Here is a 16,805-nt window from a genome sequence, read left to right as displayed (position 1 = left end):
GGTCCCATGGCATGCCACCAGGTGTGTAGGTAGACACGCCCACCTGTGATGTCATATGGGGCAGATTTCCAAAACTGGTGGCATGCCATGGGACCTTTAAGGCCATAAGCAGTATAATGGAACCTGATCTCATCCTCTAACTACACTTAACGTGTACTCTTTATTCTACTCTGTACACTTTACAACAACATGTGTAGCTTAGTCCTGAGGCGTTTCATGTCTGATACCCTGGTCAGCCCTTCACTCTAGGAGACTTCTTCATTGGTTGCTCTTTGTTTTCAAATGCATTTACTTGAACTATCCTATGTACTTAAAACAGCTTTTAGTTCCATTTAAATCAACATATTCACCATTATTCCTCATTTATTTGTGCATGGATGACACTAGTAACGGGTAGTAGGTGTGGTTGGGAGGCTGGGAGAGCCTCATGTTGACGTCCTGGTTGATGCGTCTATGGTGATGGTTTTATGTTGTGTAAATGTCAACTTACCCCATGCTTTGTTCCTGAGGAGCCCATAGAAACGTGAGGCAGCATCAGTAAAGGATGAACACACACATACATAAAGTCATGAGCCCGTGTGTGTGTGTGTGTGTGTGTGTGTGTGTGTGTGCGTGCGTGCGTGCGTGCGTGCGTGCGTGCGTGCGTGCGTGCGTGCGTGCGTGCGTGCGTGCGTGCGTGCGTGCGTGCGTGCGTGCGTGTGCGTGTGCGTGTGTGTTGCTCCGCTGTAGTTCCTGCCCCGTTCTGGAAGTCCTTCAGCAGTTTCCTGAGATTTGATTGGTTAATTGATTTATTGGTTGTGCGGGTGTGTGTGAGGTTCGCTCACATCACAAACCCAGCCTGTGACCATTCTCAGGGGACTTCATTGATCCCCAGGGAAATCCCCAGGGAAATCACTCCACAAGTAAACTTGTGGAGTGAAGCGGTAAGGTTAAGTACTGTAGGATATTCTCCAGCCTTTCCTCACACACTACATCTCAAGGTGTCATTTGATTTATTTTGTAGTTGCAGTTAAAATATAATTATTAATTTATTACAAATAATACAATTCAATATTATGCTTACTCTATACATATATAACCTCCACCAACATTACAGAAATGCCACCTCCTTCTCTCCCTAAGGTCTTTTAACCTCCTGACCTCTCTTATATCTCTGTGTTTAGTGATCCTCATTCTTCTTTACAACCCCACACCCTTCTGCCAACCAACAGTGTCATAAAGGGCTGTCGATGTTTGTGCGTGTGTGTGTGTGTGTGTGTGTGTGTGTGTGTGTGTGTGTGTGTGTGTGTGTGTGTGTGTGTGTTTGTGCGTGCACGCATGCTCGTGCTTGTGTGTGTGTGCGTGTGTGTATGTCTTGTATTTCTTATTGTTAATCCATAAGAGGGGACAGGACAGCCTGATGAGAAAGGGTTTGAACGCTAAAATATGTTGGGTTCCCCTTTACTGTGATTGGTAGAGGTCTGTGTTGGGTTATGGTTCCTTTGCTGTGATCGTTTAGAGCTCTCTGATGGGTAATGTTTCCTTTGCTGTGATTGGTAGAGGTCTGTGTTGGGTTATGGTTCCTTTGCTTTGATTGGTAAAGATCTGTGATGGTTATGGTTCCTTTGCTGTGATTGGTAGAGGTCTGTGTTGGGTTATGTTTCCTTTGCTGTGATTGTTTAGAGCTCTCTGATGGGTAACGTTTCCTTTGCTGTGATTGGTAGAGGTCTGTGATGGGTTATGGTTCCTTTGCTGTGATTGGTAGAGGTCTGTGTTGGGTTATGGTTCCTTTGCTGTGATAGGTAGAGGTCTGTGGTGGGATATGGTTCCTTTGCTATGATTGGTGGAGGTCTGTGTTTGCTAATTGTTCCTTTGCTGTGATTGGTTGAGGTCTGTGTTGGGTTATGGTTCCGTTGCTGTGATTGGTTGAGGTCTGTGTTGGGTTATGGTTCCTTTGCTTTCATTGGTCAATGTCTATGTTGGGTTATGGTTCCTGGCAGGATTGAGACTTTAAATTTGTCAAGCCAGTTCAGAGTTAAAACATGCTTCTGATGTATAGGATACATGGATACAGCAGGCCTGGTGTGAAAAGATTAGATTAGATAATAATTTGATTCAACAGATGCTACAGAAATTCAGAGAAAGGTTAAGAAAGAAAGAGAGGAGAAGGAAAGTAAGTAGACCTATAGGTCCCCTTTAGTAAAGAGGAGAGACAGGATTTGACCAGAAAATTCTGGTCCTCTGTTTGATCCCTGATGATAAACACACATACAATTACACACAACCACAGAAAGAGAAGAGGAAACTAAATGAACATGTTATTAATGGACATCCAAAGAAGTGTTTAATTTAAGTGGATTGCTCTTTTCATTTGATGTAGTTTATGGTTGTCGATTATAGTCGACAACCATAAGCACAATCTCTTCGAGATTGTGTTAATGTAGTACACAACTACAGTTGGTAGATCATTATGCGACTGTATCAATTCGGAACAGACTACACGCATCCAATCTATGGTCTCATTGGGCTGCCAGGAGTCCTGCCATGACTGCCCCTCACCGTCAGGCCTGTTTGCGCTGGTGTTGGCAACACATGCACTGGAACCTGAACATGTGGAGGAACATTATGTTCAGTGATGAGTCCAGATTCTGCCTACGGAAGTTGGATCGTAGGGTCAAAGTGTGGAGAAGACGCGGAGAACGCTATGCTGATTGCTGCACCGATAGAATAACATATTTTGGTGGAGGCAGTGTGATGGTGTGGGGCGGCATCTCCCTCACTGGAAAAACAAGGCTTGACATCATTGGAGGCAATGCAGATAGATATACAGATGAGATTCTGCAACCAGTGGCAATCCCATATCTCCACAGTCTGGGACCGAACTCTATCCTCCAAGATGACAACGCTCAACCCCACAGGGCGGGGTTTATCAGAGACTCCCTCCAGAATGTGGGAGTGGAGAGGATGGAATGGCCTGCTAGCTGTTCTGACCTCAACCCCATTGAAAACTTGTGGGATCAGCCTGGGCGTGCTGTTCGTGCCAGAGTGACCAACACAACCACGATGGCTGACTTGCGACAAATGCTGGTTGAAGAATGGGATGCCATCCCACAGCAGTGCGCGACCAGGTTGGTGATCAGCATGAGGAGGAGGTGTCAGGCTGTTGTGGCTGTGTATGTTTCTTCCACACGCTACTGAGGCTCCTGTTTGTGAAATGATTCAATTGTTTAATTGCCAATATTTCTTGTTCTTTCAAACTTCAATCATCCAATCCCCTAAACACCAAACAAGTCAATGGCAGAATAAACTGGTTGGCATTGGCTGAGAAGATTAGTCAAACTTTTCATGGGCGCATCCCACATACTCAGCTCTTCTGCTCATCCCACAAGTGCATGTTCCTTACAAATGGGGCACCATTTGAAACTGGGAACTATACAGGTTTTCCAATGGTATAAGATTTATTGCCAAAAAGCACTGTTACAGCAGAGAAATAATCAACCAAAAACAACGAATAAACGAATATTAGATGAATGGGATCATGGATGAGTTCGAAAGTCCGACATCATTTATGTTCATAAACCTAGGCCTGTGTGAAGTAAAGAGTCCTACATCATTCTTGTTCATAAACCTAGGCCTATGTAAAGTAACGAGTCCTATCATTCATGTTAATCCATGTATGCAAATAGAGGACACACTCATGGTGTTGCTTTAACGGATCTCCACATATTTTTTCTTATTTTGTACACTGTATCATCTTCGATACATGCCAAGCGTTGGCCGTGCTGCTTTATTTCAGAGGTAATTTTCCTCCGGTGTCGTGTCGGTCCTCCGGTGTTGGTCCCCTGCTGGTGGTGCGGGACGTGGGTCCGCTGATCATTCCTTATGCCCCGTCAGTCGTGATGTCTGAGCCCACTCCCCCGCACGGCCTCCGTGAGTCCCGAAGGGAAGAGCAGAGGAAGTAAGAAGAGGAAGCAAGGAGAAGAAAAGGGAGGGAGGGAAAGGGAGGGGGAAGGAGGAGGGAGGGGGACCAAAACAAGAGGGGCTAGCTCTGGTCCGGGGGGTAGCTAGCCGGGGCTGCGCGGTCGGAACATCCATGGGTGGCTGTGTGGGGAGCCACCACGATTCTTCAGGCAGCTTAAACGAAAACTCAGACGGCACTGGAGGTAGGGGTCCCGAGGCCGCGGGTCGTGGTCTGGTTCAGCACAGGGGTCTGCTGCGTTCTCCTGTTTAGTGACCGTTGTTCGGGTCCGCCTCGCCGCCTCTATGCTAGGGGGGCTCTCCCCTCTCTCCCCGCCGCCCACCCGCCCTCTCCCCCTTTCTGCCGGGCAGACGCGACTCCAGCGCGCTCCCCGGGCCTCCCGCGGAACGACGTACCGGGCCGCCGTTCATCTGAACCCCGGGGGTTCGGGGTCGTCGTGCGGCCGCCTTTGTTCTCCAGAGGCGGCTTGTCTTGAAGAGCTAACCGGCTAGCCGAGGCCAGCAGCTACCTAGCCGACTAGCTCTGTTGGGATGTTTTAATAAAGGCAATGTTTAGATGACGTCCTGACTGATGATCGGATGGTTGGCGGCGATCAGTCGTTTACCAATAAATAACGGATCGATTCGTGCCTGTCGATAGGATCGGTTGTTTATTAGGCTGCGAAACGTCATGGTTGTGCAGCGGTGTGCTCAAATAAAGCAACAGTTCTCCCGTACCCTAACAATTAATAGGTATTCCCAGAGTATATGTGGATACCTATTGTTATTTCCAATTTTATGTTTAAGTTGTGTTTGGTTATACTGCTTCAACTACGGTTGCAACACTCATTGGTATTATGCCCTAAAAATGATGACAATTTCAAAATCCGGATTCCTTACCCAGCGCCAACGTTACTTGATATATGTTATTAACCGTACTTAACACATGTGATTTAAATCATGTGCCTGCTTCATTATGACCTGAGCTGTCAGATGGTGACAGGTCTGTAACTTCAGTGTGGATCGATAAGATTAGGACCACCTCATCCTGTAGGCTACTGACGTGTTGTCAGCTGTCAGAGACATCAGCATGCAACCCCCTAAACCCCCGAAGTCCTTACCTGACATGTGCCAACCACACTTTTTAATTAATTGTTTGCATTACATCACAACATAAACATCCTATTAATAGGACAAACGTCACAAGGCAATGTAATGACAAAGATATAATGATAAAGAGCTTGCATTTCTAATACCATTATAACTGTCAGCTACCATCCGAACAGAACCAGAGTTGTCTCGGCACACTCGACACACGCCGAGATCTGGATGATGAAGATGTGTCCCCTGACCTAGTACTTCACTGGATCCTCATAATCCCAATGAATACTTCTGTTGGGTCTCTGTCACTCTTTCACCCTACTGTTGGGTCTCTTCCACTTTCTCACCACACTTCCCCTTTTGTCACCCCACAATCTCTTTCTCACCCACTCTCTCCTCCCGCATTGCAGTGGCTCTTGGGCGAAACCAGCCCCTGAAGAGAGAGAGGCCTAAATGGAAGAGTGACTACCCCATGACTGAGGGCCAGCTGCGGAGCAAGAGGGATGAGTTCTGGGACACGGCGCCCGCCTTCGAGGGCCGGAAGGAGATCTGGGATGCACTGCGGGCCGCAGCCAGTGCTTTCGAGAGCGGCGACCACATGCTGGCCCAGGCCATCCTGGACGGAGCCAGCATCACCCTGCCCCATGGTAACTCACCCCCCTCTCACCCTTCCCCATGGTAACTCCCCCCCTCTCACCCTGCCCCACCTTAACTCACCCCTCTCTCACCCTGCCCCACCGTAACTCACTCCCCCCTCTCTCACCCTGTCACTCGGTAACTCACTCCTCTCTCACCCTGCCCAACGTTAACTCACTCACTCCCCTCTCTCACCCTGCCCCACGGTAACTCACTCAACCCTGTCTTACCCTGTCCCTCTGTAACTCACTCCTCTCTCACCCTGCCCCACGGTAACTCACTCACTCCTCTCTCACCCTGCCCCCCGGTATCTAACTCACTCCTCTCTCATCCTGTCCCGAGGTAACTCACTCCCCTCTCACCCTGCCCCACGGTGACTAACTCACTCCTCTCTCACCCTGTCCCGAGGTAACTCACTCCCCTCTCACCCTGCCCCATGGTAACTCACTCCTCTCTCACCCTGTCCCGAGGTAACTCACTCCCCTCTCACCCTGCCCCACGGTGACTAACTCACTCCTCTCTCACCCTGCCCCACGGTAACTCACTCCCCTCTCACCCTGCCCCACGGTAACTCACTCCCCTCTCACCCTGCCCCACGGTAACTCACTCCCCTCTCACCCTGCCCCACGGTAACTCACTCCCCTCTCACCCTGCCCCACGGTAACTCAGTCACACTGACTTTTGTGTTCCTGTGTGTGCACTTGTGCACGGCAGTGTAGAATACCATGCCATCCTCTATCTTGGAGCCACTATACATAGGGCTTGCTTTAGGCACCAGGTCAGATGATGAGCAGTCTGCTGCACGTAGTTCTGGTCCTGGAGCTGCTGGTCACAGGGCACTCTACTTGTTTCCATGCCCCTGGTCCACTTCTCCAGATTGTGCCATTGTTGCTCAAATAAACAGCAGTTGGTTTCTGTATCAACCCAACATTCCATCGGCACTGCATTGGTTATGGAACTGTTCCCCTTTCATGTTAATTCTTCAGGGCACCACAAAAGCTTACGTCATTTACTTTTGGAGAAGTTCCGAAACGTTACCTCTGACTCTGATTCTATTGCAGTTTTTCGTGCGAACTGCATTGGGTTTATCCTGTTAAAATTCACAGTTTCCCCATGATATTCCCCTTCTCGGTCTGTGGGTGTGTGTTGTTGACAAATTAAATGACTAAATTCCATTTGCTCATTAGACATCAGTCATGCTGAAAGAAGGTGGAGATCTAATGAAGAGCAGCATGCTTTCAAAGGCCAGACTGCATTGGACCTATCACTGCATTCATTTGATGGGATGGAACTAATCAAGGGCGTCTGTTACTCACAACAGAGGCCAGCTTCAAGTCCCACCTGGACCGGGGATGCAGGATCAGAGTGGGACACACAGGGACCAGGAGGAGGGACTGGTGGGTCCCACCTAGACCAGGGATGCATGGTCAGAGTGGGATCCACAGGGGCCAGGAGGAGGGAATCTGGTGACTCAGACACGACCCACTCTGTTCCCTTTCAAAACCGTCCGCTCCTTTTACGCTGGTGGTTTGAGTTAAGACCCAGCTCAGTTTACAGTAGAGCCCATTAGCCATTAGCGTCATTCATTAGCTTCTATGGTAGGGACACGGTTTAATCCACCCTCCCAACAACACATCAGCCAGTCTCATGTGTTGTGTTGTCCTGCTTGTACTTCTTATTTCTTGTGAAACGCAGACATTGAAAGGAATATATGTAGGTGAATGGTGGATAGAGGTTAGACTTAGGGATGCACCGATCCGATATTTGTATCGGTATCGGTACCGATATTGAAGACATTTCTAGATCGGGTATCGGTGACAAATGGGCCGATCCATATTTAAAAAAAAAATATATATATATATATATATATATATTTTTTTTTTATTTGCACTAAACTATATAAATTATTATTATTATATTATTTATTTTGTTTTACATTGTATTTTGAATCCGTTTGCACTGACTGAACCAGTCACAATATATATTTATGATTACAATTGTTTTACTGGTGCATAATTATTTAATAAATAACTAATTCAGTTAATTTACATCTGTTTATTTGTTTGTTTTTTTTTAAATAGGAAATGTTTAAGTCAAGTCTCATGATCCCAGTCTTTTCCCCTCAATGAAACTTACAGTTTGTAGCCATAATTTCGCGCTGTTTTTCTATATCGGTATCGGATCGGTATCGGCCGATACTAAACCTCAGATATCGGTATCGGTATCGGAGGTGAAAAAAGCGGATCGGTGCATCCCTAGACTGAGGGCAGGGCATGGCCTCCTTCCCAAGCATTAACGGTTTGCAAGTATAAACTCCTGGCCCTCCACAAGCTAGCGTCACCTGGAAACCATTTCATTTTCCAAGCCCTGCAGTCCAGACGGACGCACCCAGAGCAGAACAGGATGTCTTTATAGGTTCCCGGTGGGAACAAATTATTGGGTTTGCCTGTAACAATGTTTTCTAGTACTTTGTACATGCTTTGAACATGAGATGTTGCAGACTCTGCACACAGCTCCGACCAATTTGTTTTGGAGCTGTGACCGAATTATTGTGCTTCACAAATTGTATCCAACAATTAGGTGGTTGTTGTATTTGTAACTCTTTATTGAGTGGGTAGAAAGTAATTGGTGTTCATGTTTTTATCTGGGAATTCACCTATTCACTGTCTACCAGAAACACGTAATTATGGTTTAGGTTAGTTGATCCTTAACGTTGTTCCCTTAGGCCCCTTGCAGTAGGGGCACCTGGTCCCTAACCCCCGTCTCCCTCGCTGCAGGGGCCCTGACCTCTAACCTGTCTCTCCCTCGCTCCAGGGCCCCTGGTACCTGACCCCCATCTGTCCCTCGCTGTAGGGGCCCCTGGTCGCTAACCCCCGTCTGCCTCGCTGCAGGGGCCCTGACCTCTAACCTGTCTCTCCCTCGCTCCAGGGCCCCTGGTACCTGACCCCCATCTGTCCCTCGCTCCAGGGCCCCTGGTCCCTAACCCCCGTCTCCTTGCTGCAGGGCCCCTGGTCCCTAACCCTGGTCCCTAACCCCCCATCTCTCCCTCGCTGCAGGGGCCCTGACGGAGTGTTACGACGAGCTGGGGAACCGCTACCAGCTGCCCGTCTACTGCCTCTGCCCCCCCGTCAACATGATCGAGGAGCACTCCGACGAGCCCGACGGCTCCGACCCGGACTCGGGCGCGGCCGACCCGTCGGGCGCGACCCCGGCCCCGGGAGGGGAGCGCCTCCTCAGACTGCGTCTCTCCACGGGCCGCGACCTGCGGCTGGCGGTGCGCTCGGCCGACACAGTGGGGGCCATGAAGCGCCGCCTGCAGGCGGTGGAGGGCGTGGCGCCGGCCGCCCAGCGCTGGTTCTTCTCCGGGCGGCCCCTGACGGACCGCCTGCGGCTGGACCAGCTCAACGTGTCCCGGGACTATGTGGTGCAGGTGATCATCAGCCAGCCCCCCGCGCCGGACACGCCGCCGCTCGGACACGGACAGGCGGCGGGGGAGGGGCCGTGCACGGAGCCGGAGGACCACCGCCCCACCGCCAGCCCCGCTGACTATTAGCCAGGGGGGGGACCCGGAGACACGTTTGACTGGACCTGAGATGGAGCCGGAGGAGAGACGGGGTGCAGGGTGGAGGGGAGGTGGGGGGGAATCGAAGGGGAAGGAGAGGGGGGGTGGGGTGGGGATGGACGAGGGGTGGGGTGGTGGAGATCCTCTATGAAGCGTGTGTTTCGGTGCTCCGTTATGCTGTGTGTGTGTGTTGGGGGCGTTCAGCCTGAGATTAAGTCACGTGGACCTGCCCTGTCCTGGTTTTACACCATGGTATTCTCACTATTCTTTTCTACGTATTGTGAGACTGTTCCTGTGGAAACCAAAAAAAAAATATCAAATGGAATATGGATATAACTCTGAACTTTCGGGGTTGCAGTTCAGAGGCTGTTTTTTTTCATTTTTTAGCAATGTCTTTGTTGTCTCGTCCTTCAGTCTCCAATTATAAGCATTATAACAGCTGGAGTGCAGCAGGACCCTGATATCGAGAGTTGGAATGCAGTTTTAGTTAATTCCCAATCCAGGCCCAGACTGACGAGAGGGCAGGGTTTGACCCTTACACAGCGCGATGGCCTTCTGACCCAGCCTGACTAGTTTCAGGAGTCCTTCCTTGTCCCCCCCTTTCTCCCTGCATCAGATCAACGATATTGTAGAGCAGCGTAGACCCCACTGGGGAACTCTCACCTATCCACAGACCACCCAGACCTCTCAGTCCCCAGGATCTCCCCAGCATGCTGATATCATACGGGGGCTTTACCCGAAAGGGGAACGACGTACACGTATAGCAAAATTCATATTCTCACACACAAAAAAAGGCTCATTGCATTTAGTCTCTTGATTTAGTAATCTTGCAGAAGCTCAGCTGAGAAAAACTCTATACTCAACAAAACTACACGGGGGGGAGGGGGGGTTGCATGGATGTTTCCTGAGTGGGGGGTTGCTCAGTATCGAGCCACCTTCTGCCAATGGGGTAACGCGATGAATGGAGGAACACAGCTTCATATTTTGATGAAATACAATGTTTTTAATTAAATTGCCCATTGTTTCTACTTTAATGGCTTGTCTGTCATCAAAATCCATTCTCAGTACATACGAGTGTTTAGAAGTTAAGAATGTCTAAATGATCTTTATCAGAGTGGACCACGGAGACGTTCAGATGTTCAAGATCACAAATTCAGCCTCGTTTGGCGATGCTTCCCTTTGAGGTCCATCCTGAAGGCTGAGGATCACATGAGTTACGTCGATGAGAGTGTGAACCAACATAGGCGTAGGACTCAGGGGGTGGTCAGGCGTTTCTGGGGATTTATAACATGAAAGTAGACAGCCAGAAAAAGATTCTAGACGAGCACTTTCACCTGATCTTCTCTTACCTCACAAATATTGGGGTTGTGACACATGTAGTGACAGCTAGATAGATACTGACACTTTCACATCCCTGTGACGACCTTCCCAACAGAGAGCGTGACAGAGAGTGTGTGGGAGTGCGGGTGACGGAGAAAGCCCTATTTTTCCTTTAGTGGCATGATTAGAGCGCATCGACGTGTTAGCTGGGAGACGTGTAGTTGACCAAAGGTTTTCACGTAGCAGGGGAAGTAGAGGCTAGACAATGCTTAACAAAAGGTTATTTATTCAAACTGGTACATGGTTCCCTTGTCGTAAACCCATTGACTCCTCTCTGTGGTCACAGAAGGGGACAATAGTCACTTCCACATCCGTGTAAGGGACCCTCACCAGCGGACCTGAGATATGCGGTTCATTCTGTCGCTGAACTACCTGTCCAACACGCATTCTCTATTCTAAATGATCTTTCACTTCTCTTTTTCGTCTCATCCCGTCAACCTCACAACAATTTTTCTCATGGAATTTATTACATTTCTGCTTAATTTCCAGAGAAGGAGCGGGAATGCCGTTTCATTTTAGGGCCAGAGTTCTACCTAAACTGGCTATAGTTATGTTGAAAGAAAAAGGAGGAATAGTTTCATGTAACTCGGAACAGGAATTGTGACCCCTAACCAGACAACACAGCATCGAACTCAACACAGTGTGACCTATTAATGCTGACCGGGCGTCAGGGCATTCTTATTTCTGCTCTGAATGTCTTATCAGCAACAATCAACGTATATTTATTATCGAATAACGCAACATCTACAAATGTTCCCTCATTTCAAACTGGCTCATAGTAGCCCTTAGAACCTCCCCACCTGGGGTACGCGTACCCCCTGTTGGGAACCCCTGATCTGACACCCCATCCAGAGGAGGGCTGGCATTGACCGCAGACAGATCATCACATTCAGGACTGACCTCCTTCTTAATGTGGACATTCAACTGCGTTGTTTTTAGTGCAAACTATTATTAGTGTTTATCATTAACATTTATTTAGAGATTTTAAATGGGAAACCTCTTAACACAATAAAGTCATGCTTAGTTATGAAATTAGTTAGTTTTTTGCTGTTTATGTGCAGCATAAATATTCAATTCTAAACAATTATTTTTGCACAGGAAGTAAACATATTGTCGAACAGGTGAATCATCAAATAATAATTTGCTAATAAAGCTAAAAGGTTCTACCCAAAATTGAAATAATTAATGATTTACTAAACCAAAATCAATGATAAATGAAAAAACAGTTTTAAATTCAGCACTATGAATTTACACATTGCCCTACAGAACACACAGAAGGGGCAGTTCTGCTTGGAGGTTGGGGGAAGTTTTAGCGTTCTGCTTTTAGTGCACATAAATACTGCCTTCAACACTGACTTCACCATTGCATTTTACTGTAGTCAGACAGTACATCTTATTATTAAATTCACGCTATCAAGGTAAGATGGACAAATTTTACTCATGCTATGTCAAATCTAGTCAGCCTTTTAATACAGGCTTTTATAATGATTAAATTATATTACATTAATGATTAAATTATGTTAACATTATTTATAGGGATATGATTAACATATAAATTAACCTAAATAGACTGGAATATTGGTAATTAATGTGTTCACTCGTTCATTATGTGGAGGGTGAAATACTATAGTGTTGGTTAGTGTTAATGGTAATTAGTCAGACTGATCGATATTGAAACATATGTACAATGGATAGATACATGTCCTTACAGTTGTTTACTTCTGATTTACAGATGAGAGGTCTTTTAGCCCTTATGGTTGTGTGTGTGGCTTCAAATTTTGTCAGCTGTGAAGTGACAATCTACAGCCCAATGGATAAAGGTATGTATGTGGGGTTTTTTCTCTCTCTCTCTCTCTCTCTCTCTCTCTCTCTCTCTCTCTCTCTGTCTCTCTATCTCTCCCTCTCTCCCCCATAACATACTCTCTGTGTGGTTTCAGTGCTGGTTCTGAGTGTGCCCCATGGTCCACAAGCTCCGTCCAATGTCTCGCTGGTCTGTGGCGAAGCCTACAAGGACCAGGACGTGGTTTGGAAGAAAAATGGTACAACTAGTCAATATCCTCCTACTCCTTCTCCTCCTCCTCCTCCTCCTCCTCCTCCTCCTCCTCCTCCTCCTCCTCCTCATCTTCCCCCTCCTCATCCTCCGCCTGCGTCCTGTTAGTGTCTGACTGCTCTCCTGCTCAGGGCTGGTGGCCTGTTCTTGACACGATGAACAGCATTAACTCACTGTTTTATCAAATCATTCAACCTGTTACCCTCTTAATGAGTCCGATCAAAATGTAATGCCTCGTCAAAAAGCTACTTCAATTTAAACCTACAAAATAAAGGGTTAGAGTAGCCTAATAACCATAGCTCTGTTTCATTGTACAAGCAGTCATTTATTGTCCACGCCCATCATGTCCAATATATAGGCTGATTTAGAGCTGGCTGCTACCCTCATTTGTTTAGCCTACTGCAACATTATCATCAACATTCACTAAAACATGATAAATAAGCTGCTGATTTAGGCTCAGTCTAGGTGATATAAAAATAAAGTAATAAAACAAAAGTTTGTGGTGGTCTCTTGACACAAAATATTCTAATTGTACTAGTATAATTAGAAGAACTTAATTGATGCCGTCTAATTAATATAATTGTACTAGTGCATTGGTACTAGTAACATTGGCTGCCATTCCTGAACCCATGATTCACATCAGCGGCCTCTCTGGGTGAGTCCACAGGCCAGAGCACGAGGTATGTGGGGAACCAGCTGACGGTCAGAGTGGAAGAGATGATGGCAGGGAACTTCTCCTGCCACCTGCGCCGCGACGGAAGCTACCTGAACCACACCCTGGTCCTGGTGCAGCTAAACCCCGACAACGAGACCGTCCTGCTGGAAAAGCTGCCAGGTGCGGGAGGCTAGGCGGGGAGAAGGAGGGTGGTAGGGTGGTAGGCTAGGAGGCAGGGAGAGAAGAAAGAGGGGGAGGGAGTGTGAGGAAGGGAGAGGGAAAGGGAGGAAGGCTGGGAGGGAGAGTAGGAGGCAGGGGGAGAAGGCAGAGAGGGAGGGAGGCTTGGGGAGAGGGAGGGAGGGTGGGAGGAGGCAGGGAGAGAAGGCAGAGGGGGAGGGAGGGGGGGTGGGAGGAGGGGTAGGAGGCAGGGAGAGAAGGCAGAGGGGGAGGGAGGGGGGTTGGAGGAGGGTAGTGTCAGGTGGGCATGTACAGATGATTGGAGATGTCAAACAGTCATGTCTCCCGAATGGCTCAATCCCACAAAGATGCTGCCAGGGCATCACAGGGAATCAGCCGTGACCTTCTTCAGTGAACTAACACGAGTGTTTGGTGTGTCGTTCTGCAGGGAGCAGTGATACTCAGCACATCCAGTGTTCAGGAAACAACTACAGTGGCTCCTTCAACTGCAGGTGGACCAAGACACGTGAGAACGCTGCTGTGCTGCTGGTGAAGGCAGAGCGGTGAGGGACCTTCACACACACACACACACGCGCACACACACACACACACACACACACACACACACACACACACACACACACACACACACACACACACACACACACACACACACACACACACACACACACTTGCATGCAAGCGAACAAATACGAATGCACGCACGCACACACACACCCAGACTGACAGGCACAGGCACACACACACGTACGCCTGCACGCACAGACATAGCCACACACATGCTCACACACACACTCAATAATTGCGTTGCAGTCTAACATAACATTGAATCTCCAATCCAGTAACTCGACTGCGATCGCCTGCGAGGTGGAAGCGGACGGTTCAGGAGTCCGGTGCAATGAGAGAGGCTGCGTGAAACAAGAGGAACGCCATTTCATCGACTTCAGCGTCTACATCTACAGCAACGCCCGGCTGGAGAAGTACTCTAGGGTGTTCTTCCTGAGAGACATCGGTAGGCCCTCGTCCGGATGTAGGGGAGGGTTTCTCCAGGGCCACAGCCTTTTCATTTCAGACATGGCATGGGGGGGTTTGGGACTTCATTATAATACGTCTGACTGAGTAGTTTGATTTCTGTACTTTCTGACTTTCTCAATTCGACTCGTATTTCCTTGGGACTGTCTGTTCAGTTCTTTCTTTGCACCTTCAACAATAAAGAGGAAGGGATACAAAGAAAGAAATATTAACCATCAAAAACATATATATATATATATATATATATTCCTTCCAGCGGGCAAGTAATGATAGGTTCATCTTTTTATTTTTTATTTGAATTGATTTGCATGTGTGGTCCAGAACATCTCACCCACCTGCTCTCACCAGGACCAACCTTTAAATGAACCTCTTCCCCCTCTCCCCCAGTGATTCCCGGGCGTGTCACCAACCTCCGGTTGGAGGGGGAGAAGTTCCTCTGGGAGGAGCCTGAGTTCTGGGAGAGGCCCTGCTCCTACTACCAATTGCAGTTTGAGGTGAAGCGGGTCCAGCAGGGCGCCAGCTGCCAGGGTTGCCCCGCTTTGAAAGAGGTAGGCAAGCTGCACCGGGTCCCAGAGGCCCTCCACACAGGGGGCCCTCCACCCAGGGCCTGCTCCGTATGTACCAGGGCCCGGGGAGAACACTCCTCTTCACTAGTTTGCTCTAATAAAGCGCCCCCGTGTCCCACATGACCCAAGCATCGATATGATTAATATGATGATTTATATCATGGTCAGGAAACAATTAACATAACACCAGGCAGAGGTCAGCCGGCCCTTTTACACAAGTTGTCACCACACACAAAAATACTTACTTAGTCATTTTCAGAACGGTGGCTTAACTTCCTCATCCTCATCGTCCAAACCCCGGGGTTGGGTCACGGGGGCGGCTGCTGTAGCACAGACGTCCCTATCCCGGCCCACATTGACCAACTCTCACGGGGCATCCCGAGGCGTTCCCAGGCCAGTGTTGGGAAATATAATCACCTAGTCCTGCCACCAGCCGCCCTGCCCCCCTTTCGACCGCTTGCAACCGCAATCTCGTCCTTTCCGTCATCGCTATGATATAACCTACGGGGAAATAATAAGATGTGGTCATCCATCTCATCTCTCTCTATCTCTCTCCCCGCAGAAAACCGAAATCATGGGCGATAAAAGCTTTCCCATTTACAAGAAAAAACCTAAGAAGTACGTGTTCTGCGTTCGGGCGCAGGACAAGTACACAGGCGCCCCATGGGGAGAGTATTCTGAGCTGTGAGTATTTTTCACTGAACACAACTGGAACCCGACTGTTTAGTTGAGCTCACTCCTTACAACTCACTATAGTTACAACTATGACAGGGAAGTAGTTACTGTGTAGTCACGTTTCAGTTACCGCAGGATGAAGAGTCCTAACTAACGTTTCTTCTTTGGTTTGAAGGGCTGTGTGAAACAATCACCAAGGATACAACTGAACGCATTTGAAGGAACCACGACAAAATTGGTGCAGATAAAGTATTCAAAGAAATTAACTTAAACCATTGACATAAATTGTACTTCCTGTAAATGTGTTAAGTATTTATGATTGCTGTTTTCACTGTGTTATAAAAGCTTTAAAATGTGATATTAAAACTGAAGTATGGATAATTAGTTAAGATTCAAACTTTCTTTACTTGAATGCGGCACAAAATAACGATAAGAGAACAAACGTGACTCATGCACATTATAATTCAGTTTGAAACTGAAAGCAAGGAGAAATCAAAAATCTAAATGAATCAAATCAAAAAAAATAAACCAATGACAATTGTATTACATATAGTCCAAGCACACACACACACACTTCATTTGTTTTAGTACAAAATTTTATTTTTGTATTTACAGCCAAAACAAGGATCAGAGATACACAAAGAGGCCGAAAAAATACTGAAAATAAAAAGCAGCTCTTACATTGGTGTGAATCCAAGAGGTTCAACTATCTTAGTAACACAGGATGTAACACTCATCTCACACATTGTTAAACGTATACTGGGCTGCCCCTGCACACCCTTTACTAGGACCTGTTAGTGATGCAAATGCGTTTATACATACATATTACATATATGTACAAACACAAGCTGATTAACGGATGAGTCCGATATTTAAAAAGGACATATTGAAATTGAAATGTTCAAAAGGAACACTGCTTTGTGCCTGCTCACGCAGCTAGCTCGTGTGTGTTGGGTGACCTCAGTGCTCTGGTTGGCCAAGATCTCTTCCCCTAAACACCCAGGTAAAGGTGAC

At 47.7% G+C, this 16,805-nt stretch overlaps 2 protein-coding genes across 3 annotated transcripts; both read left to right on the top strand.

Moving 5' to 3' along the window:
- The first annotated feature begins 3,445 nt into the window (after window positions 1-3,445).
- Window positions 3,446-9,288, top strand: ubtd2 (ubiquitin domain containing 2). 2 transcript variants are annotated; one of them, XM_056595683.1, is made up of 3 exons: window positions 3,446-3,937; window positions 5,448-5,684; window positions 8,730-9,288. In XM_056595683.1, coding segments are annotated over exons 1-3 (735 nt in total). In that variant the 5' UTR covers window positions 3,446-3,936; the 3' UTR covers window positions 9,227-9,288. The 2 variants fall into 2 exon arrangements, with proteins under 2 accessions (XP_056451658.1, XP_056451657.1); XM_056595682.1 differs by lacking the exon at window positions 3,446-3,937 and adding an exon at window positions 3,993-4,142.
- Window positions 9,289-11,946: 2,658 nt separating this feature from the next.
- On the top strand, window positions 11,947-16,164 carry LOC130386313 (interleukin-12 subunit beta-like). Its single transcript, XM_056595151.1, has 9 exons — window positions 11,947-12,033; window positions 12,348-12,435; window positions 12,553-12,654; window positions 13,333-13,500; window positions 13,946-14,060; window positions 14,361-14,530; window positions 14,938-15,098; window positions 15,679-15,800; window positions 15,967-16,164. The coding sequence occupies exons 2-9, from the start codon at window positions 12,348-12,350 to the stop codon at window positions 15,974-15,976; spliced, it is 936 nt and encodes a 311-aa protein (XP_056451126.1). The 5' UTR covers window positions 11,947-12,033; the 3' UTR covers window positions 15,977-16,164.
- The last annotated feature ends 641 nt before the right edge of the window (window positions 16,165-16,805 follow it).

This window comes from Gadus chalcogrammus, chromosome 7 (genome assembly GCF_026213295.1).
Source record: "Gadus chalcogrammus isolate NIFS_2021 chromosome 7, NIFS_Gcha_1.0, whole genome shotgun sequence".
NCBI lineage: Eukaryota > Metazoa > Chordata > Actinopteri > Gadiformes > Gadidae > Gadus > Gadus chalcogrammus.
This window is presented reverse-complemented; position numbering and strand designations above follow the sequence as displayed.